The sequence below is a fragment of the Anguilla anguilla genome, chromosome 1 (assembly GCF_013347855.1).
Source record: "Anguilla anguilla isolate fAngAng1 chromosome 1, fAngAng1.pri, whole genome shotgun sequence".
Taxonomy (NCBI): domain Eukaryota; kingdom Metazoa; phylum Chordata; class Actinopteri; order Anguilliformes; family Anguillidae; genus Anguilla; species Anguilla anguilla.
This window is the reverse complement of record NC_049201.1, coordinates 57,037,149-57,064,442: the sequence shown is the minus strand read 5'-3', so window position 1 is coordinate 57,064,442 and position 27,294 is coordinate 57,037,149. Positions and strand designations below refer to the sequence as shown.

Here is a 27,294-nt window from a genome sequence, read left to right as displayed (position 1 = left end):
ACTACTGTCACTGAATGTTCTTTCTTATTTTGTCTGGTGCCTCCCTGACATTATAGGTCTGAAGAGCTTTCTGTGGTCCAGAAGTGTCATTGATGAGATAAACTCTAAACTCTATTTAGTCAAATGGCAGTTTATTGGTAGTTATTCCTCATTTTTCTATTTTCCATTTCAGGTGTCTATCCTTCTTGTTGTGGAAGATGGTCTGCTCCACTAACAGAAAGGAATGTGAAATCCCTCTCCAGGCCATAAGCAAAGAGATGGTTCTGGTCACTGCTTTGTTGGAAGGAATCTATATCAAACTGAAGGACATGGATCTCATTTCATCTTTGAGGGGACAACAAGCAATAAATTTTCTTCTGAATTTTTTCTGAAGGGGGGTGGGGCACAATCAGTACCACCCAATGCAACATGCTAATATTTCGGGGGACCATTTGGTGTTTTCCCATAGATGTGTGGGACCCCCATGGGATCCATGTCCATGATCAAACCCCATCCCCTATCCCCCAACCCCGACCCGTCTCCTCTCTCGCTTTCCCTTACCCCTCACCAAACCTCAGTTCTGAAAGCCTGCTGCCAAAAGCCCTTGGGTATGCCAAAACTCATTGAAGCAATCTTCAGGGAATTACCTTTGTATATTTGTGCATTCCTTTTGCATACAATCTCTCTCAAAATCAAGTGTCGGTGGTTTCCATTGCCATATTGTCCAAGTACCCTTCAATACGCTCCCCAGTCCACATGCCCTGTTGTGCAAGCTTTTGGCATGACCCCTGGCTTTCAAACATTCTTCCAGTTCTTCATGGACAAGCAGCCTTTATCACTGCTTCAGGACGAGACCCAACTCTGCTGCACAACTGTGCAATCAGGAAATGATGCTAATGGACTATCCCCACCCATGATTCGATCACATCCTGCCCCTTTCCTCTTAACACCTCCTAAAAACCCCTGACACTCCCATACAGTGTCCACACTTGCTACACTGTGCTCTGACAAAGGGATATGGACCCACTCTCTCTGTTGTCTTGCTATTGCACAACAGATCCAAACCCCAACTGTACACCGGGACTCTTGGGCAAGGAATGTGCCGCCACTTAAATCTCATTATTGCCAACTGTGTCTACCAGTGCCTTCACAGTCCAATAAAAAGGGCCTGTCCCAGCAGTCTGCTATACGACAGAGATTGGGTGACCAGCAAGCAGTCTGTGATTGTGATGTCACTGCTGAATATGCCTAAGAGCAGCATTCTAGAAAAATACACGCACCCCCCCAAACTATAGAGTGCCCATTGATCCACCAGTGTGAAAGCGAAGTGGAAACAGTGTTACTCCTTCGCGTACCCTTTTCACAACACTATTACAATTTTTCATGAAAGCATGGCAGTGCCCCAAAACAATATATCTGAGGCAAAAGCTGATGCTTTTTGTAAATGTGGACTGTGTCCTACATCCTTGGAGAGTGTAGCAGTATCAGTTTGGGATATGAACCTTGGTGGATCTTAAACAAAACCCAGGGAAAAGTACAGGGGATCTGTGTACATATTCTAGCCTTTGCAGGCCTCACCACATCATGTATCTTATTATTCTTCTCATTATCATCATTATCATTAATGATGAGGCTTGTAATTCCCTACTTTGCAAGATGACCTTCATAAATCATATCACAAAACATTAATCATGTTATGAAAGGTAGATCAGTGATATTCGATAATGATTTTCTTACAAATTTTGACCTTGGGTTTATAAAGTTCCCAGCATCTACTAGCTTCCCACAGTCCCTTCAACAGCAACCAAATCCATAAGTCCATAAATGTGAAATTTGCCATGGCCTGTTGAAAATGAGATTTCTGTGAAATGCTAATTAGGTTTGTATTTGAGGGGGAAAATTTGTTCATTTTATGATGGAAATATTATAGCTCTGTGGGACCAAGAGCTTTCTTTTTTGCTTGCTCTAATTTTGGTTCTTGTAACACGTTTCACCACATTTCAAGTGCCCTCCCTGTACCCAAATAATGAAGAGGCCTTCAAAAAATGCCTTTAAATGTCATTAAAGGGTTTGACAGCTTTTGAAAACATGCTGCTAAATATTGTACTGAAGCACATGATATGTTATGATGAGGGCTTTTTCAATCAGTTTCTTCTAATCAGTTGCGAGAAGAAAGAAAAGAAAAAAACAAGAGGGTGGTTTTTGAAAAGGTGGTTTCCAGTATTGATACTGCACTACACAGAAGGGACTTGTGACCAGTCACAGGACATACAGACAAGCCCTGATAAACTGTGGTATTTTAACAAGTGCCAGTGTGGCTTTGCAATATGCTGCTATTGTCAACTTCCGAAAGCCATTTCAGATACAATATTATAAAAACAAATTAATGGAATGTTGTTTTGCCCTTACTCAGCATCCACTCCCATTTTTGACATTGTTGGTTTAGGTAAAGAAAAAAACCAACAGCTTTTCTCCTTGTCTAAATTACTTTGGCCCCTCTATACCTTGAGGTCAGGAAATATCTTAAGTTCCCTATGATACAACAGCATCTGCTTCATTAGAGGATCCAGCAGCTACTGCTCCCACAGCTGTGACTGAATGGGGTTGGATTCTATCTGCACTGGACTAATAGTGGATCAGTGGAGGGCTATGGATACAAATTTGAGCCTTGCTTACCAGCTGCGTGCCAAGCCTGTTTCTTCTAGCCAGTCATACATGCGCCTGGCAACCTGCCTGGCAACAACCACGATAACAACTTGAGATAAGTGTCCATGCACTGTGGGCTGGCACATTGCCACATTGTTGTTATGTAATTATAAACTCAACTGAGTGGTGAATCAACCAGAATTTTTGATCAGCCTGGTATAAAATGGTATTTTTCCCAATTTATAAAACCTGCCATACTGTCAGGCTGCCAAGCAAATCTATATCACCTCCTGACTGGTCTGTCCAGTCAGCTAGAGCCTTCTGAGCTACAGCTGAGCTAATCAGCTAAGCACATTTACTGGGTTTAATGAAGTGTTAAAATATATATTTATGCCAGCAAGAATGTACCTTTTCTCTTTCATGGTTTGCAATTTTGGTGTAAATGCATGTAAATATATTTGCTGCACCTGAGCCTGTATCAGTCTAATTTGAAAACTTTGAAAAACCTACTTTGACAACACACAACTAGATTTGCTTAGCAGTCATTAAGTCAGCGTGTTTTTTTTTTTTGTTTTTTTTGATACTGGGAGCCCATGCTAATCAGGAATTCACAGGCGGGGCTATGTTTGACATGGCTTAGTACTTATTACAATGGAAGTGAGTTAAAAGAGCTGTGTACTTTGGAGAAGGACTTGCTACTTCAAAGTAACTGAGCGTGTGAAGCTATAGAGACAAGAGCAAGTGCATCTGTTTGAATGCTGCCCGGGGTACTTCTGTGACAAGCTGAGAGCACATACCTTGATCATGAACTTTTTAATAATTTTGCTGTGTGTTGTTACATTCCATTTATGTGCAAAACAAGTATGTACAGAAATGTGAAATTAACAGAGTAAAATCTTTTAAAGCACTGGTGAGTGTCTGTGCCTGAGTATCTTGTGAATTTGTGATAACAGGAAAATATTATTTTTGTTCCTCATCTCAAATAGAGGATCAACAATGTGTATAAGAATGTTTTTGAATGTATATTTCAAGACGTGTTCACACTGTAGACCAACTCTTCATGAATACAGTGCCATGTTTCTTCATTGTTCAAAATGGACATTCATGTTCTTAATCTCATATGTATCCATTTCATGCAGTTTCTCCTGTTTTTCTTGTTCCCTTCATTCACCATCAGGCTCAGGCTCAGTGTCATCTCCACGATAGTCACGACCCAGGTATTTCAGTCTAATGACACTGTAAACATGTTGCAGTAATGGTGCAATCAGATGGTTCAGCTTTACAAAAGAAGAACACAGCTGGTAACTGCATCTTTAAAGTGTAATTTAATCATCCTGCAAAAACACATTTTTACAGGTCAAGAATATGCATTTGATCACCTTAATGATCTTATTTGGAAAACAACTAAAAAGCCATAGTTTATTGCACACAAACCAGCCACCTTTCTTTTCCCATGTATAATACCAACATTAGAGATTTACATCAAATGTGGAGAGCAGTATCAGAAAGCCAGATAATATCAGAATGGAGTTCATTCATCTATTATGTTCATTCCAAACTTCATATTTATCAATAGAGAAATAGTGATTTGAGGGAACATATTTAAATCACAAACAGAGCATTTTATCTAATTTAGCTAATTCTATCGTTGTTTCTTTATTGTGTATCCCACTGTAGAGACATCAGTATCCTGTTTCAGGCATGACTGTTTATGAAAATTCCCACTATTGAATGGTGTCCAAGACAAGTTCTCTTTTTAAGGTTAAAATCCAATTAGATATCTAAGGATCAGGGCTGCCGAACCCTGTTCCTGAAGACCTACCTGTAGGTTCACACTCTAACAAAGCACACCACAATCATCAGCTAGAGATCTCGTAGAACTGCTAATTAGTAGAATCGGACAGAATCAGGTGTGCCAAATTAGAGTTGCAATGGAAACCTACAGGATGGTAGATCTCCAGGAACAGGGTTGGGCAGCCCTGATTTAATATTTAATTTTGATCAAATCTGGAGCCAGTGCATTATACCTGTTGTGGGCAAATTTTGGTGTAGGGTGTCACATTTGTATTTTCTTTTTTGTCTATTCCATCTTCATCTCTCATAGGGAATAATGGCCTTCCGATAAAGGTACTTCATACTTACGTACGTACTTCATGCAGGGAGAGATGTGCAGCCAGCCTGTATGAAACGCTGTAACCCATGCTCTACTTGTGGCTGCCTGCTCAAGGGTGAACATTAGTCCCTCCCTGTGTTCCTTTAGCTTAAGTACAATACATTCTTGCGACCAACAGTAGTTTAAGACAGACAATATTAAACGTATACTCTGTATGCAGCATTAAGCCAAATCCAAGTGTATCCATGCCCATCTTCAAAGAATACAATACAATATCTTACACATCAATGTAATACATATTTGAAAACAAAACCACAATTAATTGTGTATGTAACATAACAAAAAAATGGACATCCACATTTAAATTACTGAAGAACATTCATTTCACACAATGCATACAATGAACTAATACCAGCATTTTTGTAATGCAAAAGATAAAAAGATGGGCCAGAATAAGTGTTTGTACCACTTGGCCATGTATAGGCACACGTGCACAACCTCTGGGGTAAGAGACTTTCCAGGAGCCTCGTATTCATTGGTCAAGAGAAACGCAGCCGAGTCTCCATTTCAAATAGTTTCTGTTCCTCCTCGGAGAGCTGGTTTCCCTTCATACTACAGAGGAAGTAAAACATTCAAACTAAACCAAACCAAATTCAGGGAAAGGATAGCATGCAAAACTTAATTTTAATTTCTTTGTTATAAATGAGGTTCAAATGTGCAAATCCATGGGCTCTGCAGTCACACCACCATGCCTTTGCTCCACAAAAGCTATTCCTTGAACAGTCCCAAAGTTAGTGTAATGTAGGGATTTGATCTACCTTTGAAATTAACATACATAAACTTGCTTTTCATAAAAAGAACAAAAAAGCAAGCTCCCTTCACTATTCTTATATGAACATATTCCTCTACCTGCAGTGATACTTACCAGATCTCTTTGAGGGAAGTGTTGTAAGGCAGCGCTTCAGCCAGCACTCTGGCTCCCTGCACTGTAAACCTGTTGTCAATTAGCCTGTGGAGAAGAGTCAACACTCGTTACCTGGACACTAATCACTCATACAAGCTGGCAAAGGGGAAAAGGGTCATCAGTGACACCTCTGAAATTGAAAAGGCAAATACAGTAATGCTCCTGAAGTCACAGGTTCATGTCTGAGAAATGACATCATTAGAAAAAGGTATTTTCTTGCAGTTTATCCAGTGATAAATCACTGGTGCTCCCAACTTCAAAGCATTAGATGCCCAGACAAAACTTTTGGTAGCACAACCAATTATTTTTTTAAACAAAGAAATTAATTTTACACAAATACAACATGTACAAAAACATCCTAATTGCAATGCAATGCAATGTGATAAGTGCCAGGATTTAGTCTCCTGGGTCCTTCCCTCCTGCATCTAATTTAGTCAAGTTAACTAGATTAACATTAATTTTATTTTGTGAAGTTCTAAGATTTCCTCAGTTTAAATTACAATGTGACAATGAAATGACAATGTACGTTTTGTAAGCCAGCGATGTAGCTACTTCTCTTTTGGACTGGGACATCATAGTCGAGCTATTTCATGATGGCTAAATAAAAATGAAAAAGTTTTTTTTATGATTTATGGGTATCTGCTACATGTGTAACCTGCTACATGTGTAACCAACACTCAGAAGTGAAAACGGCTCCCACTGGATGCGTGTCCGACCAAGACGAAGCTAACTTGTTGTATGATGGACAGTTCTAGGATATAATGGGTTTGTAGTTCGAGTAGCCCTAAAGATACCATGAAACAGCCCGTCATGACAGCAGGCGTGAAGCCTTGTGCAATAGTGTAAGTGCGTCAGTCCTACCAGAGACATCTAAGTCCAGAGTTGATCTTGAGTGCTTCTGCAAGATCTGTGGCAGCATCATCTGTAAGCTCATTCTGAACCAACCTGACACAATACAGGAACACATGCACACACACACAGATTCTTGTTATTTCTTATTTTTCTCATCAGACAAGAACAGACATGAGAGTTTAATAGAAGGAAAAGGTACATGTGGAGTGAATTTGATGCTATGCTTACCAGAAGATGTGAAGAGACACATTCTCTTTTAGCGCTGCTGCCAGCCTCCTCCCTCCCACTGAGGTGATGCCATTTGCAGAAAGGCTGTGAATGAGGGTTTATAGTTTATGCTTACTAAACAATTTGTCAAAAAATAAATATAAATATGTTTTGATTAATCACTAGTAACCTCAGAGAAACAGACCAAAACCAACACATTCCTTAGGACAGAAGGACCATAGTTACAGGTTAAACGTACTTTGTTATCAACTGTATTGCCGTTTCCTCCCAATGTAAGTCTTATGAAATTGCTGAGAAGTTTAACCCATCTCAGTATGCAATGATGTAACGAGACTGCTGTGTTCAGAAGCTGCTCATATAAAAATACTTCACTCACCTGAGATTGGTAAGTTTGGGGTGATTCTTCAAGGCTTCTGCAAATGCTCCTGCTCCTTCATCCCCAATGGTGTTTCCCCACATTCTGGCCACAAGAAAAAAAAAGCACTGCGTAAACATCTTACAAATGCATACTCGTGCAATGTTAAACAAGCTCCGTCAGATAATGTCCAAATGGCAAAAATAATAAATGAAACTTTAATACAAATACAATCCCACTACCTCATTCACAACGGTACTACCTACTACAGTCAAGCAAGTTAAATAATAAAACAGATGGTATTTTCTATACAAAAAAACACAGAAATAATTTTGTGTAAGGTTTGTGTGCTTCAACCTCACCCCACATCAAAGATGGATTTGCTCTTTTTAATTGCACTGGCCAGGTATTTCCCTCCCACGCTTGTGATCTTGTTGCAGCCAAGTCTAGACCAACAAACAGATTAAGTGTCCATAATCAATCAAATCATTTTCCAGTTCCTTCCAATCACAGCTTATAATGCAAACTCAACAGTGAATGCAAAAATGCGTTTTTACATGATGTCTGCAAGTAATCAAATATCATTGTATTTTCTAAAAAGCCATCACTGGAATGCATAATTATTCATACAAATTTGCATATTATCAAGACATTTCTAGTTTACCTTTGACTCATTTGAAATGATAAATTCTGCATAGGCACTCCAGCATGTACAGACACTTTCAAGGAATAGTTCAAAACGTTCCTCAAAAAAGGGTTCTACTGCACACTGTTTATGACTTGTGCATTTAGAGGGTAGTTGTTAAATTGATACATACTTAAGAGTCATTAGATGAGGACATTCCTCAATAATCTGTGCAATCAGTTTGGCTCCAACATCAGTGATGCAATTCTTATAAAGCCTGGAAAAATAGGATGAGAATGAGGATTCTGAATGCACTGGCATAGAGTTACCTCAACTGGAGGCGACAAGAGAGCAGCTTGCCCTGAAGATTACTGAATATACTGTAATATGTAAATATGTGGCTTTTAGAAAATGGATTTAAACATTGTGTATATGTATGTATATATATATATATATATATATATATATATGGTTTTGAAAGCAGCAATACATTTAATGTTTGCCCATATATTGGGATGTCTTAATTATATATTTTTATTTAAATACATTTCCAGTATATTCCATTTCTGTAAGGGTTGCCAATAACACAGCTAAAAGCCATTCTGGGTACCACTAAAGTTATTTAATGCCATGTCACCACATTTTGTTAATGTTAAAATTTCACACTGTACACAGAAAACCTTTTGAGCCCTTGGTATTGTGGCTGGGGTTTGAACCCTACACAATTTTGGTGAGATACCTTTGCCCGATTGTTAGTCAGGAAAAAATCTGTATGAAGTTATTTTTTTGTGATATAGACCACTACAAATTACAGACATCTCACAGGTTACCCCAGTCAGAAGGATATTAAGAAGAGTGATGTACACTCACCCTAGAACCTTGACCACCTTGTGTTTTATAAGTTCTTCAGCCAATACCTCTATGCTGCAGTCTGTGATCTGATTGACACACAACCTAAGGAGACAAAGACTTATTTTGCCTGTTGATTGAGGAAACATCTCAGTGCTGTGCTCAACTTAAAATGCATTGGGGTAAAACTCCTTCCATATAAATAGGAGCCTTCCTCCAAATGCCAATGTAAACAAGCTTATTTGTTACAGTACTAACATGTAAAAAACAACACACGCACAAAGGACACTGACCATGTTTCCTCACCTGACTACAGTCATCTTACTAAAGGAGAGCCGAAGCTGCTTCACACCATAGTCACTGATATTGTTGTTGTCCATGTCTACACCCAGAAGTTTGTGGTGGTGGTGCAAGACAAAGTTGAGTGCACTGCAGTCAGCAGAGGACATGTTGCAGTATGTCAACTTGATGTTGTCTGCGGAGATCCCTCTGGCTGTCACCCGGGCCACATCATCACTGCGAGTCTCAAAGATGCACCTCAGCATCCACAGGAAGTTGGGCATTACTTGGACCTTGCAGCCCTCCGTGTCTGTGGGGTGCCGGGGCAGGCCCTTCAGGTGAGACTTCACACATTTTGCCAAATACGACTTCAGGACCATCCTCTTCTTCTTCAGTGAGGACAGGGGCACAAGGTGCTCCAACAGGCCGGCATTGGATTTTGAGAGTAGGCCGCAAAGAAATAGGTTTGCGAACTGTAGGTGCTCATTAGTCTGGAATGGGTCCTTGCCCTGGGGTTTGGAGCTTGCCAGGCAAGAGCCACACAATTGGAAATGGGGAGCTTTTTGGTATTCACACTCAGTGAAGAATTTCAGGATTTCGCCTGGGGCAATGCTCTCATCCAGAACCAGAGAGAATGCAGAAAGGAAAGACTGAAGAGTTATGTGCAAGAACTCAAAAGTGGCAGGGTTCCCACAGCTATCATAATGGCTGACTGGTCTCAGGAAGCCCAACTGCAAGTCATCTGCAGTGATGCCGCAAGAGGAAACTTCATCCTGGCTGAACACAAAGCCACCCTTCTCCATCCCGAGTTGGGCCAGCTTTGCAAAGCCTGCTAGGGTGAGAGCCCCACCTCTGAAGGTGTCAGCAGGGCACCTGGTGCTCCTCTTCAGCAGGCCGGGACCAGAGCAGTGGCCAAGGAAAACCTCACACAACAGGAGAAACACACTGGTGAGGGTCACAAAAGTGACTGGAAGCTCAAAGTCATCATACATTGAGCGGAGATGCTTAAAGCTCTTGAAGATGATCCAACAGAACAGGGGGATGGAGCAGAGGCTGCAGAGGTGGGGGTTAGCATCCAACTGCACCATCACAAGTTCCTGGTAATCTCTCTCATGGAAGTGCAAGGCAGTGTACCGCCGCAGGTTTTCTGGTGAGAAGCCTTTTAGGAACACTTTCTTCCGAATAACTCTACTCTGGAGCTCAGTGCCAGTCCGAGCAGTCAGGATTTTCCTGGACCCCTTGAGCAGCTTCCCACTAAGCAGGTTAGTAAGCAGCATCAGAGGGTGAGCCTTCTCCTCAGGTGAGACAACCTCAGGCAGGTTCTCCAATTCAAAGTCAGCATGAATCTCATCATAGCCATCAAAGGTGAAGAGCACCGTCTCAGGGTGGCGCAGTATATAACCAAAAACCTCATCATCCAAATCACCATCTGGGTAGCAGTTGTGCTTGAAAAGGAGGTCTCTCAGGGAGATTTCATACATCTCCTTGAAGGCACTGAACATCCGGCAACGGAATTTGAAGAAGAACTTAGCTTCAGCACTAGGAAGCTCCCTCCTGGACCACATATTCTGCAGCTGCTGGAGCAGAATGGACTTGCCCACGCCAGCATCACCTACTATGAAGATGGTCTCTGCGTGCTCATTGAAGACCCCCTGCAGACCGAGAAGTTCGTCCAAACTGTCCAGGAAGCCCAGGCTCTCGTTCTTCTCACTGAGCAGCTCCATTAGGGTGTCTGTGTAGAACTCCTCTAGGAGAGTCTCCTCTTTCTGGGCATATGAGGTGATAAAGCGAGTGTCTTGTGCCAGTTCATGACGTAATTTTTTGCAATACTTACTAACTGTCAAAGAAACACACATTTAAATTATATTACAAAAAATATTAAATGCATCCCCGCTCCTTAAAAAAGGACTACATGAAGTGTGACTGGAACTGTGGTCAGGACCTTTCAGATTTGAATCATAGATATAATACCCTTGACCAAGATTTTTTTAGCTGGATCATAAAAATGTCAAGCTGTGTAATCTGAAATGCAATAGACTATGTGTAAGCAAATATAGCCTAACAAAACCCCAAAATGTTACATGAAACATGCTCCTACTATTTTTCCTTACGTTTTTGATAGTATTTCTAAGCTAAAAAGTTTGAATACATGTTGGAAAACTATTTGAATATAAACTTTTACTTGAATTTAAAGTTTGCATTTGAATTAAAAAGTGTGAACCGTAAACTGGATTTATTTCAATCAAAATTTTATATCAGAAATAAGTTTCATTAAAGATCATAAACATAAAATTATGAAATACAGATTGACATTTTGCATTCAAAAATATACTTTCGGAAATGATCTCACCAAAAATAAAACTATAAAAAATAAACAGTGAAAGCCTGTGACAGATTTTTATTATGATTATAAAGATTTACTATGAGAAAATGCTTTTTTTCAGTTTTAACAGAAAGAAACTGTGGTTTCTTTTTAACACACTTACTTGGGTCAGTATTCTTCACTGGTATTTCCTTGACAGAATCAGAAGGCTCATACTGGATCTCTTTAAACCAGGGACGCAGGTCAATGTATGCATCATAGGCCTCATGCAGAATATATACAAAATATTCAGAAGCCTCCTCCCCTTTGCTCTGGACCAGCTCCAGGATCTTACGAACCTGCAGGAAAGCATTCAAAATGTATTTCGTTTTTACTATGCAACAACATTCCTTTTGTACCCAAATGTTTTTGTCACTTTTCTACCATAAATGTGTAATCATAATTTGCCTTCTGCCAGGAGGAAATATTTTAGTGGAGAGCCACTTATAGCAAATCAGACTGTAAATGTTATTAGCATCAAATTAAAAAATGACCTTGTAATACTACTGCTTCCAGTGTGATAATATTCTGCAGTATTACCAATACAATGTACGAAAATACTGAAGCAGGTACATTTCAGGTTCCCATCTGAGTAGGGAGGTGGGGTCTACCTGGCACACTGGGGAATGGGGGTGGTGTGTCAGCAGAGTGAGCAGGTAGTTTATGCACAGAACCTTTTTTGAGAAAATGTGGGTGTGGTAAATGGTATAGGCAGCAGTCAGATACCTGCTCAGTCTTGGTGGCTGAGCGCAGAACGATCTCTGTGTCCTCGGCACAGAAGAAGCCACTGAGCTGCAAGTTGTCCAGTATGCACTGCGTGTTCTTCACCTGTTCCACCAGCAGCTCCCTATGCACAGTCAGCAGCCTACAGGTTGACAGGGGGGGCCTTGGATGCCCCCCTGCAAAGCCGTCTTTCATCATGCCCTTCAGCTCGCTGACCTGCCACTACTGGACAAGCTAGACTCAGCTCCAGCTAGAGCATTACATGTGATTCACGCAATAATCAGAGAATATGCATGGCAGTAGAACAGAACAGTGATTTGTAAAAATAATGATAATAAACAATGATAATAATTTAAAAATGAATAAACATTAATCCAGCAGCTGCTGGACCTTCTTCCAGAAAATGACCCCATGCATCTTTCACAGTATAGGCCTACATTAAAAAAGCCACTTCTCTACAGCATCTTAACAGGCCCAATTTGTAACAGGACAAAACCCTTAACACACATTCAGTTTCAATAGCTAAAAATAACCTTTCAAATAAAAAAGTACAAATGGGTTATTGGGCAAACAAAATCATTAAGAATCAGTTCCAAGACACTTTAGAAACTGTAATAAACTACATAGAATGACAACAATCAGCGACCAGTCATGGAGTTTAGACAGTGATAGGCTATATCCAGTCCAGGTGTAGGCTATTGTATAGGACTACCCTCTTTCCCAAGCAGCTGTAGGGACGAAACACAGTTTAATATAAAACAGCATTGAATTACATGATATTCGTTTAGCCTACACAAAATCAGAAATTACCAACTAAATGTTTCCTTATATTTGAGCCTTTAATGGTAGCCTTGGTCCCGTTCTTTAGCTTGCATTTCCTCTTTTACCCCTGTTCTGGGGCGCTTTTTATACAGCCACTGAGAGGGGAAAGTATTCGTTTTCCGCGAAAATGTTTCCGGAGTCCAGGTTCAAAACAGAAAATCCAAAGGCGACCCACATGGCAGTCGCAGAGTTAAAACTTCGTAGGTAACGGTTGCATGGTGGTTACCATTAGGCTACCAGTTACCAGTTCGTGCGAGTTCAGTTGGCCCATACCGTCCAGTGAGAGATTCTCCAAATTTACGCTGTAGACATCCCCACGCGTTTCCGCGAATCACCAATAATCCAAGCAATTGAAATATATAAAAATCAATAGGCTACGCTATAGGTTTGGCTATATCAAGAGACAGTATTTTCTTTACAAGGAGCTATATTGACAGCTTGTTACTCTGATCACTTACCATCAATCAAACTGTCGCTAGCTTTTCTAGAGGAACTGAAACTTAATGTCGATCTGAGTTTGTACAACTCGACCTTGGTTTGTGCAACAGACCCAGCCGCTCCTTCAAAGCACATGTTCAGGACAATATTAGTCCTAGTTGGGTTCCAGGCGTTTATCCTATCATCCCAGCATCGCATTTTTGCGAATAGTAAAAATGTTGTTAGTCAAACAAGCGTACGTTCCTATTTCACGCATCTCCCATTGTCCAAGAACGAATTTCTACGGTAATGGGATGGCAGTGCTCGTGACAGTCAGATTTCAGGAAGTAGCCTGTGCGCGACGTGTAGATTCTTCAGTAAAACGCAAAATAGAACCTTCTCGTAAAACTGGCAAATGAAGTGTAGTCCAACGAACTGTGGTCTAGTTTTGACGTTTGGTCATACTCGGAATCATAGAGTGTATATGTCATAGTCAAAAAGAAAAACAGAAAAAGAAAAAACATGCAACAATACGAACATGGTTGAAAATGGTACTGAGTGGAGGCAGGGGCCGTCCCGAATGATCTTGTTCTTGTGTTATCCGAACTCCGCTTGTAATGCAGACAGTGTCCCGGTTTCCGCTAGGGCCGTGGAACATAACGATTTTATCGGCGTGTTCGTGTTGTCCGAGTATCGCCTGCAATACACTGCCTCGGGGCCAGGATACCGCCCACTGAAGGCGACTCAGAACGACTTTGCATTCTATGGAGCTAGCGTTATAAAGTTGTCAGGAGCAGCGACCCCACATTGAGAAGAGCGACATCTGAAAGCGAATCGTAGCTATTTCTGAATAGCGGCCAAAACTAATACACGTATGAAGTAGTTCACATTAGGGCCGGGTCGCCTACGTAATCTTTTTGACAGAAATTACAGGCATCAAAATCGTAACGGTTTGGGAGATAAAGTGAATTAAAACTGCATGAACATGCCTATTTTATGTATTAAAACATTGCTTCATATATGCCAGGTTATGTTTCACATTTCGTATAATTTTTCATGGTTGTTATATAATTTAATAGTGCATATTTTTTTTAAAAACAAGCGCGAATCCGCAATAGCTGCGACCGCACACGCGCACGCATCCATGTGTGCATGCATCCACGCCAAGCGGCCAAAACCAGACTTCGTTTTTGAAGCTCATTTCCTGGTGTTGTAGTTCCTGGTTGCTCACTAGCGCCACTACGGATGGCTCCAATATAGGTGTTTTCATATCCGGTTTCCATGTAAGTCTACGGTACAAATGCGATCAAAATACAAAGTCAATAATTTTTTCTCACAAGAACAAATAGTCATAATAGGTGTATTTTATTCGTCTTATGACTGTCCATGGGTCGATTTCATGATTTATTGCGTCATTTGGGCACAGTGCCAATATTTGTTCTGGACCAATGAGGTACAGCTTGCGTCACTTCCGTATTACTGCGAAGGACTGAGCTACAGTAGGGGCAACAGTCTATGGTCACTGGGGTGGGCGGTGGCGCTTCTTGGCCTTGACATTGCGGCTCCGGCCACGGTCCACCTGTGCGAAGTCAGAAAATGCAGGCATCCCATTTCGTGGTGATTTCATTATGGCGTGTGCTATTTACAGCTGCACTAGACGACCATAAAATAATCCTCCTCTTAAGTTTTTCGGTAGCCGAGTCATTTTTACTATTTCCTTTAGTCTACTTAACCAAATAATTAGTTGGCAGAAAGCGTAATCAGCTAACGCTTATTTGCTATATGTGGTAGTCCAGTAGCCTATGCTAAAACAGTTCGCAACTTCGGCTACCAAGCCATTTGACTAGCTAGCTAACCCTAACCGGCAAATATTCCATCTGTCAAACGTGTTTGACGGCTTGTCAGGCGTGTACATTCCGTAAATGTCTACCTGGGCTATGCTGCACGAATGTGACAAAGCTAGAAGCTAGCAAGAAAATAATAATTAGAAATTCAATGTACATTATTTTTGTCTTTATGCAACAGGTGGAAAACTTGCTCTTCAAAGTGCGTTGTCATATTTACACGCCTGTAAATCAGTTATTAAAATACTTGGTAGATTTGTTAATCAGAGCTGACAGTGTTAATTTTTATTCGGTAAAAAGTGACTTGCGAACGATCGGTCAGCTAGCGTCACCCAGCAAGTAAACACCACAAACGGCGATGGAGTAGTAGCAGTTAATGGCTCATTAACTGACTGTGGCGAAAACCTACGACGATAACTTGCTTGGTTAACAGCAGGTCTACCAGACAGTTATATAAAAATTAGCCTAGTCAAATCACCAGTAGTCTACACATCTCTGATTGATTGACCATCAGTGCAGTCGATGTTCCCCTGTAGTTCATATTGCTAATGCGTGAGCTAACCACGGATAGCTTACCTAGCTTTTTACCTAGCGTTTCTCAGCAAAACGAATATGCTTAGCTAGCATATCAGCTTGCCAGTGAGCTAGGTAGGCTATCCGTGGTTAGCTCACACATTAGCAATATGAACCACAGGGGACGAACATTGACTACACTGATGGTCAATCAATCAGAGATGTGTAGGCTACTGGTGATTTGACTAGGCTAATTTTCGTATAACTGTCTGGTAGATCTGCTGTTAACCGAGCAAGTTATCGTCGTAGGTTTTCGCCACAGTCAGTTAAAGAGCCAGTAACTGCTACTAGCTACTCCATCGCCGTTTGTGGTGTTCACTTGCTGGGTGACGCTAGCTGACCGATCGTTCGCAAATCACTTTCTACCGAATAAAAATTAACACTGTCAGCGGTGATTAACAAATCTACCAAGTATTTTAATAACTGATCTGCAGGCGTGTAAATATGACAACGCACTTTGTACAGCAAGTTTTCCACCTGGTGCATGAAGACAAAAATGATGTAGCCTACATTGAATTTCGAATTATTATTAGCCTATATTAGGCTATTATTTTTTTCTTGTAAATCATCAAAACCAATGGAGAAAAGCCAATATACGCAAGGAGCCCCCAGAACCGATTCTGAGAACCACTGTCTTAAATGCCTAGCTTGTCGGCCTCTTAAATGCTAAAAACATGTTCCTTTCTAAATGCCAAGATGGTTAATTTCGTTAAATTCTGTGTGTGTGATTTCATCGTATGTTGTATATTCAGCAAATGAACCTTGAGACTCTTAATTCGCTTCGTGAAACTGAAAAAGTGTTTATCCCAAAATCGGGATTATAGTAGCTTTGTCACATGCGTGAAGCATGGCCCAGGTAGACATTTACGGAATGTACACGACTGACAAGCCGTCAAACACGTCTGACAGATTGAATGTTTGCCGGTTAAGGTTAGCTAGCTAGTCAAATGGCTTGGTAGCCGAAGTTGCGAACTGTTTTAGCATAGGCTACTACTGGACTACGAAATATAGCAAGCTGATTACGTTTTCTGCCAACTAATTATTTGGTTAAGTAAACTAAAATAGAAATAGTAAAAATGACTCGGCTACCGAGAAACTTAAGAGGAGGATTATTTTATGGTCGTCTAGTGCAGCTGTAAATAGCACACGCCATAATGAAATCACCACGAAATGGGATGCCTGCATTTTCAGACTAAGCACAGGCGGACCGTGGCCGGAGCCGCAATGTCAAGGCCAAGAGGCGCCACCGCCCACCCAGTGACCATAGACTGTTGCCCCTACTGTAGCTCAGTCCTTCGCTGTAATCCGGAAGTGACGCAAGCTGTACCTCATTGGTCCAGAACAAATATTGGCACTGTGCCCAAATGACGCAATAAATCATGAAATCGACCCATGGACAGTCATAAGACGAATAAAATACACCTATTATGACTATTTGTTCTTGTGAGAAAAAATTATTGGCTTTGTATTTTGATCGCATTTGTACCGTAGACTTACATGGAAACCGGATATGAAAACACCTATACTGGAGCCATCCGTAGTGGCGCTAGTGAGCAACCAGGAACTACAACACCAGGAAATGAGCTTCAAAAACGAAGTCTGGTTTTGGCCGCTTGGTCATGACCAACGTCCATGCCAAATTTCAGCCTCCTGGGGCGAAAACTGTGGCCGACTGGGCGCTACGGGGTGGGACACTTTTTGTGGACCAACCGACCAACCGACAGACAGAGCTATAGAGCTAAAAAGGCTCCCTTTGTAACACGTAAATTATCTGATGAAAAAAATCCGCGTTACTCACACATACAAAGAACCGTCTATAAGTAATTTATTCGAGGCCTGCCATTAAAAGTATTGATATCAAAATTGCTCCTATTTAGGCCTACACGAAACAGTAGGCTATTGGCTATCTTAACTCGCACAAATTAAACAAGCTGTATTCCAAAGCATCACCCAAAAATAGTTTCAAGTAACTTGGCTCTGTGTGTACAAGCATACAGTACCTTAACAGGGCTGGATAGTTTTCGATATTTATTCAATAGGCCTCAATTTGTGTAATTTTTTATCTGCATTGATGTACCCCCATCCCCCTCTAGTGTGGATGATGTTTCTTGGTATTGTCTTTATAAATGTGAATGTATGCTCATAGGAAAATGTAGCGTTGCATATACGTATGTATATAGCCTACAGCATTTACTTTACAGTATTGCAGTATTTTTTAAAGTTGCAAATATACAAGAACTTGTACATTTTGTAAAATAACTTGACAACCAAGTATAAACAAATACTTTCTGGAGGAATATCCTTTCTGCTTGTAGTCACCAGCAGTTTCATATATTAGGCTATTTTAAATGTCTTGCATGGGCGTAGGACGCATTATACTTTTCAAAAATGCTTGTTTTGTCTGTTGTTTACGTGCGTAGGAAAGGCCACGATAGGTCCGAGAGACCTATAAGTACCGCCCTGTAGAGTTTATTCAGTAAAGAATATAGACCTTGAGCAAATGAATGATTAATTAACACTGCAGTCCACCGATCCCTGCTTAGAGACGGTTGCTGTACTACTTCCTCCTCCGACGTCTAGCTCCGACATTATTTGCAACAGAATAACTGATAGCGAAAAAAAACTCGTTAGCTAGATAGCTTGCTACAAGTTACGAAGCTTCTGTAGGTGGTTAAAAGCTGCTGTTGGGTAACTTGCAAAACTGACACGCGTTGCTCTGAACCAGGGGTGTCCAACCCTGGTCCTGGGGAGCCGCAGGGTGTGCTGATTTTTGTTTTCACCTTAGATACAACAACCACTTAGACAAAAGAAACCAGGCGAGGTGAGTTAACTGTATAATCAACTGCTTTAATCGATCAATTAAGTGCCGAGTAAAAACAAAAGCCAGCAGACCCTGCGGCTCTCCAGGACCTGGGTTGGCCACCCCTGCTCTAAACGTTTGGAGCGGAAGGGGTTAATTTTATTACATTCCCCAAGCCGAAAACAAACTTGGAAAAGTGTCTGTTGTGGGCAAAACATCGTCATACATATAGGCTGTCCTGGCCCCAATGTGCCATGCACTGGCAATACATTACAGTTAGTTTCTTGTCATATTTAAGGGTAAATGCTTCTCCCTAGTGGCTCTTTGGTGGCAGTTCACTTTAACTCTGTTAGTGGTAGGATTTAAGCCATTGTGCTTCCTGTCTCATTGCCTAGGCTAGTCTTTGTCCTTGCCTTCTCTCTGGCTAGTCTCTCATGTTCCCTTGCCCTGCTTTGTGCCTGTTTTTGCCCTGCTAAGTCTTGGTTTTTGCTTTAAATATTTCCTAATAGTTCAGTAAAGAACTTTTACAATTTATCCTGCTCTACCTTTTCTTTTTTGGCTTTTTTCCTGCGTTTAAGGTCCACTGCCTTGTCACCTGAATGACACATTAAAAATGAAATAATAAAAACCACAGAAAGTGAACTAATTTGAGTAACCTTCAAATAACTGATCATAGCCTACTAAATTAACAGTTAGATTATTTTTTTCCCCATCTTTGTCAACAGTGACCACATAACTACTCATAGATGAATTTATCTTCTGCCTCTTGCTCAATGTGCATTTTCCTAATTTGCATTTTATTTATCAAAATAAATATTTCATCCTCAATGCATGTCATGTCCAGCTAAGGTAAGTTGTGATTGACTGACAAATAAGAATAATTTATGCACTGTTCTCATAAACAAGTGGAAGCACAGTCCCACTAAAATGAGAAAAGAGAATTAAATGCTATCAGGAAAATGTTATTTTACAAAATAAAAGCTGATGGGTCTGAATGAGTCCTCTTTGGTATACCAGCTGTGGCTACACATAAAGTACCTCAAACCTGTGATACTTGCAAAAGTCCCAAACAGTACCCAAAAGCCAGTGAATTTTATACTAGGACCCACTCTGGGCTGGTTCTGGTTTTATTTACTGTTTTGGTAAAAAAAAAAAAGACCAGTCTAAGCAATTGTATGATTAAGTATATATACAGTACATGGTTTTGGTCTTTAGGGCACTTTACAGTGGGAAAGGTTTTTCTGGGTATTGTTAGACTTATCATGGTGGAGAAAAGAAATACTTGTGTTCTGTTATTTTTGTAGCTTGTTTTATTACATTGAAAAGGTTTTGTTAAGGTTATATTTACAATATGCACAAAGAAATGTTGGATAATCTTATTATCGAGGCAGTTGTCAGGGAAGTGAGGATTAAGTTAAATATGTTTAATTTCCAAATCCAGCTAGCTAACACCCTCTTTCAATGTTCAGCACTCTGAATACCGAACACAAATACACCAAGTTAAAACTCCTCACTTATTCAACATTTTACATTGATTTATTTGATTTAATATGTTTATTGTCAGAGTTATCAATTTTCAACTAAATTGCCAAATTTGTTGAATAGCAGAGCAACCTGTTGGTTCAGCCTTTATCAAAAGCTCACAACAGGATTAAAATTAAGATATTTATGAAGTTACAACAAGTATTCAGCGTCTAATCTAAAGACAAAGGTTCAACTAACAAACAATGAATTTTACAGACACTGACTAGTTACAGCCACAAATGAAATGAATCAAAGAATATGCCAAATCACAGCTTGTTTCTTTAAAGAAACGTCAAACTTGGGATCACTCTTAATGGCCAGTACCATGTCTTTTAGTGCATATGTATTTGTGCTGAAATGTGAACTATGATCGGAAATATAAGCATGATTGCCTTTTCTTTCACTTTACACTGCTGCACTGTATTTTTTAGTTCATACATGATGACAAACTTAGTTTGCATTTCACCATGCTACATTTATACAAGCGAACATTGCACAAGACAAAAACAGCAGTCTTCCACCTGCAACTGATCGTGCAATCTCTGTGAAGCAGATATATTTCCATCCCAAACGCCAGGCTCAGTCCATGTTTTGGGTGTGGTGGAAAGCTCTCAGGTTGAGCCCCCACGGAGATCCCTGTACTCCTTCAGGTGCTGTAGGGTGGTGGGGTCTGCATCCACTAGGCCAGCTGACAGGATGGTGGCCAAAACCTGCAGGTCCTTTTCCCCCATGTCCCTCTGAAATATCAACAGAAATTTTTAAGTCAAATGCATGAGTTTTTAATTGTTGGGTAAGGGTTACATTTTTTCAGTGTGTATTTGAGTAGATTTACATCTGTGTAAGTTCAATGAGGTGCTTAGTTGCTCTTCTGTAATGAATGTAAAATGTAGCAATCAGAACTGCAATATGAATTGACATGACCCATGATACATTGACTCTTGACCTGGCAAAAGTGAACCCAAAGGCAGAAAGGAACACTGGCCAGACAAATAACCTGGTTCTGGTTAGATGCTACAGTCATGTGTAGCACATTGTTTTACTTTAAATAAATGGTACTACATCCGGGGCCTCATTTAAGAAACGTATTTTAGATCAACTGTGTGGCGCGTACGTAGAAAATCACGTCAAAGTAGTGATTTATAAAATTTCAATATGACTCGATTTGACCGTGGAAACGGTTGTGGCTCTAGGTCAAGTCTTCACTTAACGCACGCAAGTTCAGGTTATAAATGAGCACCCTGCAGTTTCTATAGCGCAGTTCCTAATGCGCAAATGAATACAGCACTTTCTCGTGGATGTAATTTGCCACAACTCGGCATTTATTAATCACAATAATAGAGAAATGATTGTTTATAGGAAATCCCTGTTTATTTCTTGACATATAAACTATTCAAACGGCTAATACCTGTAGCCCGTTGCTCGTGGTATTTGAATACACCAGACTTGCTCTGCAAAGCTTGCACGTAACTCTTTTCTTGTCCTTGACCTCGCCATTTATAGCCAAGAAGCCGAAAGATTCCCAAACAGGGCTTGCCAGCTAGTGGGACCAGCTCCTCCGATGCTGCTGCCATTTTTACCGTTAGTTTTCAATATTTTTGACGTGACAGAGGAAGTAACGTTAGCACAGGAAATTAACTTTGCGTGCATCAACATGATTAGCCGCATGAAATTAAAGCCTGTATATGTTAATTACAAAACGCAGAATCAAAAACGCGGGATTCAAAACTAATATTCGAATGCTCAAATTTAGATTCTAAAAAAAGATTTTCGAATAGTTTTCGAACTTCGAATATTTTTCGACAACCCTACTGTGCTTTCTGCTGATCAGAAAATAGTGATTAAAATAACTCAGTGTTTTCTTTATATACATTTTTGAAGTTATATAAATTCAACGTATTATATTTACCTGATTTGGATTGTTATAATATTATTGTCTAAAATAGACGATTTGGGTCAGGTTTAGTTATTTTAAGTATTTAATAGTATGTTCTGTATTGCTTTTCACATTTTCACAAGCTTGCAACTTAGAGGCATGCAAATACACACACTTGTTGTCCCTCTCGTAAGTTGTTTTGGCATCTGATTATAAAATCAACCTGCTTTTAGGGCATCATTTTAGTATTAATGCCTGCTGTCTCATCCTGCCACAAATAACCTGAGTGTTTGTCTGATAAGGCGGTATGTCAGTGAAGTATTCAAATTGTCCAGTAAAAGAAAAGGAAAACTCACCAGTGTTTTTGCTGCATGCTAGTTAATAGATTAATTTAAGTGACCAAAGCTATTTTGAGGGATGGTTATAATAACCAGCCCTAATGGAACATGGCTTCTTTTGTAATGCAAGTTTGATTTTAAACCAACAATTGGTTGAAAGTTGGGTTTTTCATTTGAGATTTCTGCTTAATGATCACATACACAAATGCATGCACACCCATACAAAAAGAAATTGCTCACCTTCTTCCCCTTGTAGCAGTGCTGCTTAGATGCGTTGGCATTTTTCTCACATCGTCCAAACTCTGCTTTCCTCTGTAATTTAATTCAAACATATTTATTACAAACAGGGGGTTAGTCAATTATAAACAACATAGTACAAGCACTGAATTCTCTCAAATGTACAGCATTACAGTACAAATCATTTGTAACCAATTTTTTATTTTTAAGTTTATTGCTTCAGCACATGAATTCTAATGATCTGTATAAACACATTTTCAAGCAGAGTTTGATGATGAGTTATCTACTGTATCTATACTTGTTTTGTATCAAGCCTCACAGATCTTTTGTAAATATGGCCCTTATCATTGTAGTACCTGTTTTTCTTGAAGATCACACCAGTCAAAACACAATGGAAACATTCACACTGGAGTTGATTCATTCTGGCTTTTGAAACCACAGGCATTCTTTCATGTCTTGTGTTAATGGCTAAAAATAAACATTTTCTGCCCTTATTTCTATATAGCTTTAAACTAAAGGAAGTCTACTTCAAATGTCATCATTATAATGTTAAATATAATTTAATATTGATATCTATACTGCAATGATAGGACACTCCCAAGAAGCACTTTTAAGGAAAGAAAAATAAATCTAAACGTATAAATTCATCTTCATTAAAAACGGTTGCAGGCATATCTGCACCGAACCCTGGAAATGGGTACATTGAAATAATTGCATATGTGAAGTATGTGCATATTTTCATTATAGCATCACCCCCACCTTTCTCAATTGTGTTGTGCCAGCACCGCCATTGTTTAAGCTTGGTTCAAGCTGCTGTTGACAACATGTGCACCATATGTATAACAACTGCTAAAATGTTGAATGTTATGCTATATTTGTATAATCATATATATACATGATTTAACAAATCAACACTGTAATGCATGAGTTATGATGAGACTATATGCACATTAAGTGGTTTCTTAAGTAATTTTACGGATATACAATTAATTCTCTATCCCATTCAAGGTGTCCTAAGAGCTCTGTGGAACAGGGAATCTCTCTAATTGACAGATGAGATACACACTGTAAATAAGCCACTTATAGGTGGCATGACACAACTATGTTCTTAAGTAGCCATGCTGAATTCTGGCAAAAGTTTAAATTCAAATGGTCTCTTGGTAGAAGATGATGAATATCTAACTCACCTCAGTCAGACTGTTTGAAATGCATGCAATGATGATGAAGAGGACAACAATTATCTGTTGAAAGGGCAGAAAATAGATAAAAATGATTGTACCTGTTCGCTGGCTCTTTGAAATCCATGGTTATTTTTGAAAGGTTGCAAGTCAAACAGGTGTACAGAACTACACAATAAGATGGAACACTTCACTGTATGTTAAACCAACACCATGAAACAACATCACAAAACCAAACACTTACCCCTAACATGAACAACATTGAATTGTCTGCTCTGGTCGTCTTATTTGGCAAGTCTCTTCCTTTAGTGAGTGCTTAAATCTACAACAGAAGCTACATGCTCATGTGACATGCCCTGAGAGAACCTGGTGGACTGGTTCTACAGCCTCACCTATTTCTAGACGACAATCTTGAAATCATATGATGACGACTAAAAGACACATACACCCACAAATGGAAATTCCCCGACCGTGTCAACATAACACCATCAATGTCCCTGGACCTAAATACAGCAGAACCTTCACAATACAAAACCTCTGCATTACGTAGGCTTCTGATCAGTCAACTGAATGACGTATGCAACCACCTGCAAGTAGCATATGTAAGACACCACATAAAACACCCCAGTGGTTTCAAGCATTGAACAAGTCATACTTTCCATTGATACAAAACTAAGATTACCATCAAAATAAAACAAACGGGCAAGTCTTTTCTCTGTGGTTATAGAACAGACTGTGGAAAAAAGTTTTATATACACTATTTCATATTCCAGATCTCAATATTTCTGATCTCAGAAGGGTCAAGCTTGTCAACTGTCAAGATTAAAACTGTGGTGTATGGTTTAGAAAGACAGTGTGTGTGCATGTATATATATATATATATATATATATATATCAGTTGAAAAGCCAACTGCGAATCAGGCCTAATCACCCAATCGGTTCTCTGAATCTGATCTTTATTTCCTTATTGTTGAGAATTCCTTATTTCCTGGTGAAAGGTCTCCTGTCGTCTCACAGGGGAAAAAACAGAAAATGGATTATCTGTTTACAAGCAAAGAGCTTAGAAATTACTTTTAGTTCTTTTTAAAAGTTGAATTTAAAAAAGTTGAATTGATTTACATGGTGGATTCTGTGGTTGGATATATATTAAATTGTATTTCCAACTAATAGATTATTAATATACTGAGACTTCTGGTTCAGACTGATTGAGGCTAGCTACATAACCAGTTCCTTGCAGTTGGGATAATGCCACTAAACAAGTAATAAGGTATTCTAAGGGTGCAAAATAGTAATATTAATATTGTCTACACATTATTTTTAATGTGATAGAACACTGGGCTAAGGGGACTTTATAGAATTATTTGAATTAACATGTTGATATATGTGAGTGATAGGACAACATGGTTTTATTATTATTCATAAAATGCTGTATTAATAACATTACAAATATGAATACTGCAACCAAATGTATAATAACTACCAAGCTATTTTTATATACATGGCAGTAATATTTTACATTATTATTTATTTACCAAGTTAATACCACATTCTTAAAAATATGACAAATATGAATACCACATTTATCAAACTAGCCTGATAGTTAATACACTTGGGTTTCATGAAGCAGGATTACCTGTAAACCTTTACAATAAGGTCACATGAACTGGCATTAACTCATGTTGTTGTTAACTCAAATTAATGATACAGAAATGAAGCATGAAATGAATTGCTCATCAGCTAGTTTGACAAATACATTAACAAATGTATTTGTTACATGACTATCTATACATTATCAAAATATAGGCCAAACTTATAACTAGTTATCCTTAATGACTGGATTGGTTATAATGAAATCATTTTAAAAATGTGTTTTGTGTTTATTCAGGTTCCCTCTGTCTTATGTTGAATTCTGTGTAAAGATCTAAAACCATGCAGTGTGACAAATATGCTATAATAGACGGGGGTAAATACTTTTGCATGGCACTGTATCTAGCCTGCTTCTAAATTCCAAAATGGATTAATGTCTGGGCAAAAAAGGAAAGAAGGAGTTACATTACAGGCATTTAGCAGACGCTCTTATCTAGAGCGACTTACACAACTTTTACATAGCAGTTTTACATTGTATCCATTTATACAGCTAGATACATACTGAAGCAATTTCGGTTAAGTACCTTGCTCAAAGGTACAACGGCAGTGTCCTACCCAGGAATCAAACCTGTGACCTTTCGGTTACAAGCCCAGTTCCTTACCCACTGTGCTACACTCCATCACTGGGTGAGTTACTGGGTCAACAAGTGAGACCCCAGTATTAAGAAATTCAGCGGAAAGAGAACAATAATATAATTGTAACAAACTAAATTTATAAGTGGTCTGTGGGTGGTGGTATGCAAAATATTTTGAATTCTTCACATGGGCAGTGGATGGAAAAGGTTTGGAGCAGCTCACATTATAATTGTGTAAGGTAAAAGGTTTATTATCTCTTATCGAATAATCTGTCTGTGTTTTGCATATTGTTTTTTTTTTTTAAAGTATTTTCAGATTATGTCATTATTATTTGGATACGTTATCTCCAAGAATGAAAACTGACATGCAATACAGATATTGGTAGTTTCCTGGTGACCCATGTTTCGAGGAAACACTTGAATTAGATAACTAGATAACTCCAAAGGATAGAATCATATTTAACAGTAAATGCCACTCCATACTACCATCGCTAGCTGTGGTAAAATATTCTGCAATGCTTCAAGTCCTGGCTAATTTATAGGGTCCTTAGTACAGTTTGGGTGGCTCCAATTTTGGTATTATTTGTAATTCCCCATTAGGGGATGGGGCATAGGCAAATAATTTTCCTATCAGAAATACAGTGCCCTCTAAATGTATGGTGAAGGCAGAGTAAAATATAATAATATTTTTGCTATGTACTAAAGCTATGGTTGGGTATCGATTGTGAAGCTATGGTATCAAATTAAACTTATTGGTTTTGGTATCTGTATCAAAAAATTTCAAATAATACCTGACCCTACTTAAGGAATTTGGATTTGAGATCAAAGGATGAACATGAGACAAAAATACAGACAATCTGCTTTTATTTCACGGTATTTACATGCATATGTTTAGCAATTTTACAGAGGTTTGTGTTGAGCCCCCCATTTGAAAAAATTTAATTAACAAATAACTGACAGTGGTTAACTGTTTCTCAGATGCTTTCTTTTGCGTGGATTGTTTGCACGTAAAAGAGCAGCAGAACTGTCCCTAGACTTTTGGAGGGTCTATGCAAAAAATAATTTGGAGGCCCCTCCAAAATAATGTCACCTTCTAATTCTTTTGATCTGTCAAATGAAGACGAGAAGGTGAGGCCCTGGGCGAGAAGGCGGGGCTCTAGGTGCAGTGCCTGATCTGTCTAGTGGGAGGGACAGCTGTGGAGAGCAGTGAGTGTGTAATCTTGGTTTTAGACTTTGTTTTCACCTTTGGAAATTGTATTCAGAGTTGGAAGGCATACACCATTCTGAAAATTTACCAAGAAGAATTAACCAAGGCTGAAAGACAATGCATGTCATGTAGATCTTGAATAAATTTGTGCTGACAGTAAACCTACTGTACTGAGAAGAAATAATCTGTGGCATGTAAGAGGTGGTGGCCAAACCCACTAACATTTGCCTTTATGAATTTTATTGGATTCCTGTCGATTCTACTTAATCTGATAAAACCTACAA

General features: G+C 39.3%; 2 protein-coding genes across 3 annotated transcripts in view; one reads left to right on the top strand and one right to left on the bottom strand.

The window, feature by feature from the left end:
* Positions 1 to 3,534, top strand: part of znrf2b (zinc and ring finger 2b) — a 37,146-nt gene extending 33,612 nt beyond the window's left edge. The window contains exon 5 of the mRNA XM_035415665.1: positions 173 to 3,534. The gene's annotated coding sequence lies outside the window, so the exon portion shown is untranslated. The remainder of the gene's footprint in view (positions 1 to 172) is intronic.
* A 397-nt stretch (positions 3,535 to 3,931) lies between these two features.
* Positions 3,932 to 14,018, bottom strand: nod1 (nucleotide-binding oligomerization domain containing 1). Of its 2 annotated transcripts, XM_035415638.1 has the most exons (11): positions 11,979 to 14,018; positions 11,377 to 11,551; positions 8,918 to 10,727; positions 8,633 to 8,716; positions 7,956 to 8,039; positions 7,500 to 7,583; positions 7,159 to 7,242; positions 6,783 to 6,866; positions 6,564 to 6,647; positions 5,664 to 5,747; positions 3,932 to 5,350 (listed from the first exon to the last, which is right to left on the bottom strand). In XM_035415638.1, the coding sequence occupies exons 1-11, from the start codon at positions 12,171 to 12,173 to the stop codon at positions 5,278 to 5,280; spliced, it is 2,841 nt and encodes a 946-aa protein (XP_035271529.1). In that variant the 5' UTR covers positions 12,174 to 14,018; the 3' UTR covers positions 3,932 to 5,277. The 2 variants fall into 2 exon arrangements, with proteins under 2 accessions (XP_035271529.1, XP_035271540.1); XM_035415649.1 differs by lacking the exon at positions 11,979 to 14,018 and having other exon boundaries at positions 8,918 to 10,656; positions 11,377 to 11,509.
* Positions 14,019 to 27,294: the final 13,276 nt, after the last annotated feature.

What these genes read in the sequence shown, in the direction of transcription:
- nod1 (XM_035415638.1), bottom strand. Translation starts at nt 12,173, where the DNA reads ATGATGAAAGACGGCTTTGCAGGGGGGCATCCAAGGCCCCCCCTGTCA. An exon ending in CCTCATCTAATGACTCTTAA is followed by an intron (nt 7,584 to 7,955) that starts GTATGTATCAAT and finishes TTGTTGGTCTAG; the next exon opens with ACTTGGCTGCAACAAGATCA. An exon ending in AAATCCATCTTTGATGTGGG is followed by an intron (nt 7,243 to 7,499) that starts GTGAGGTTGAAG and finishes TCTTGTGGCCAG; the next exon opens with AATGTGGGGAAACACCATTG.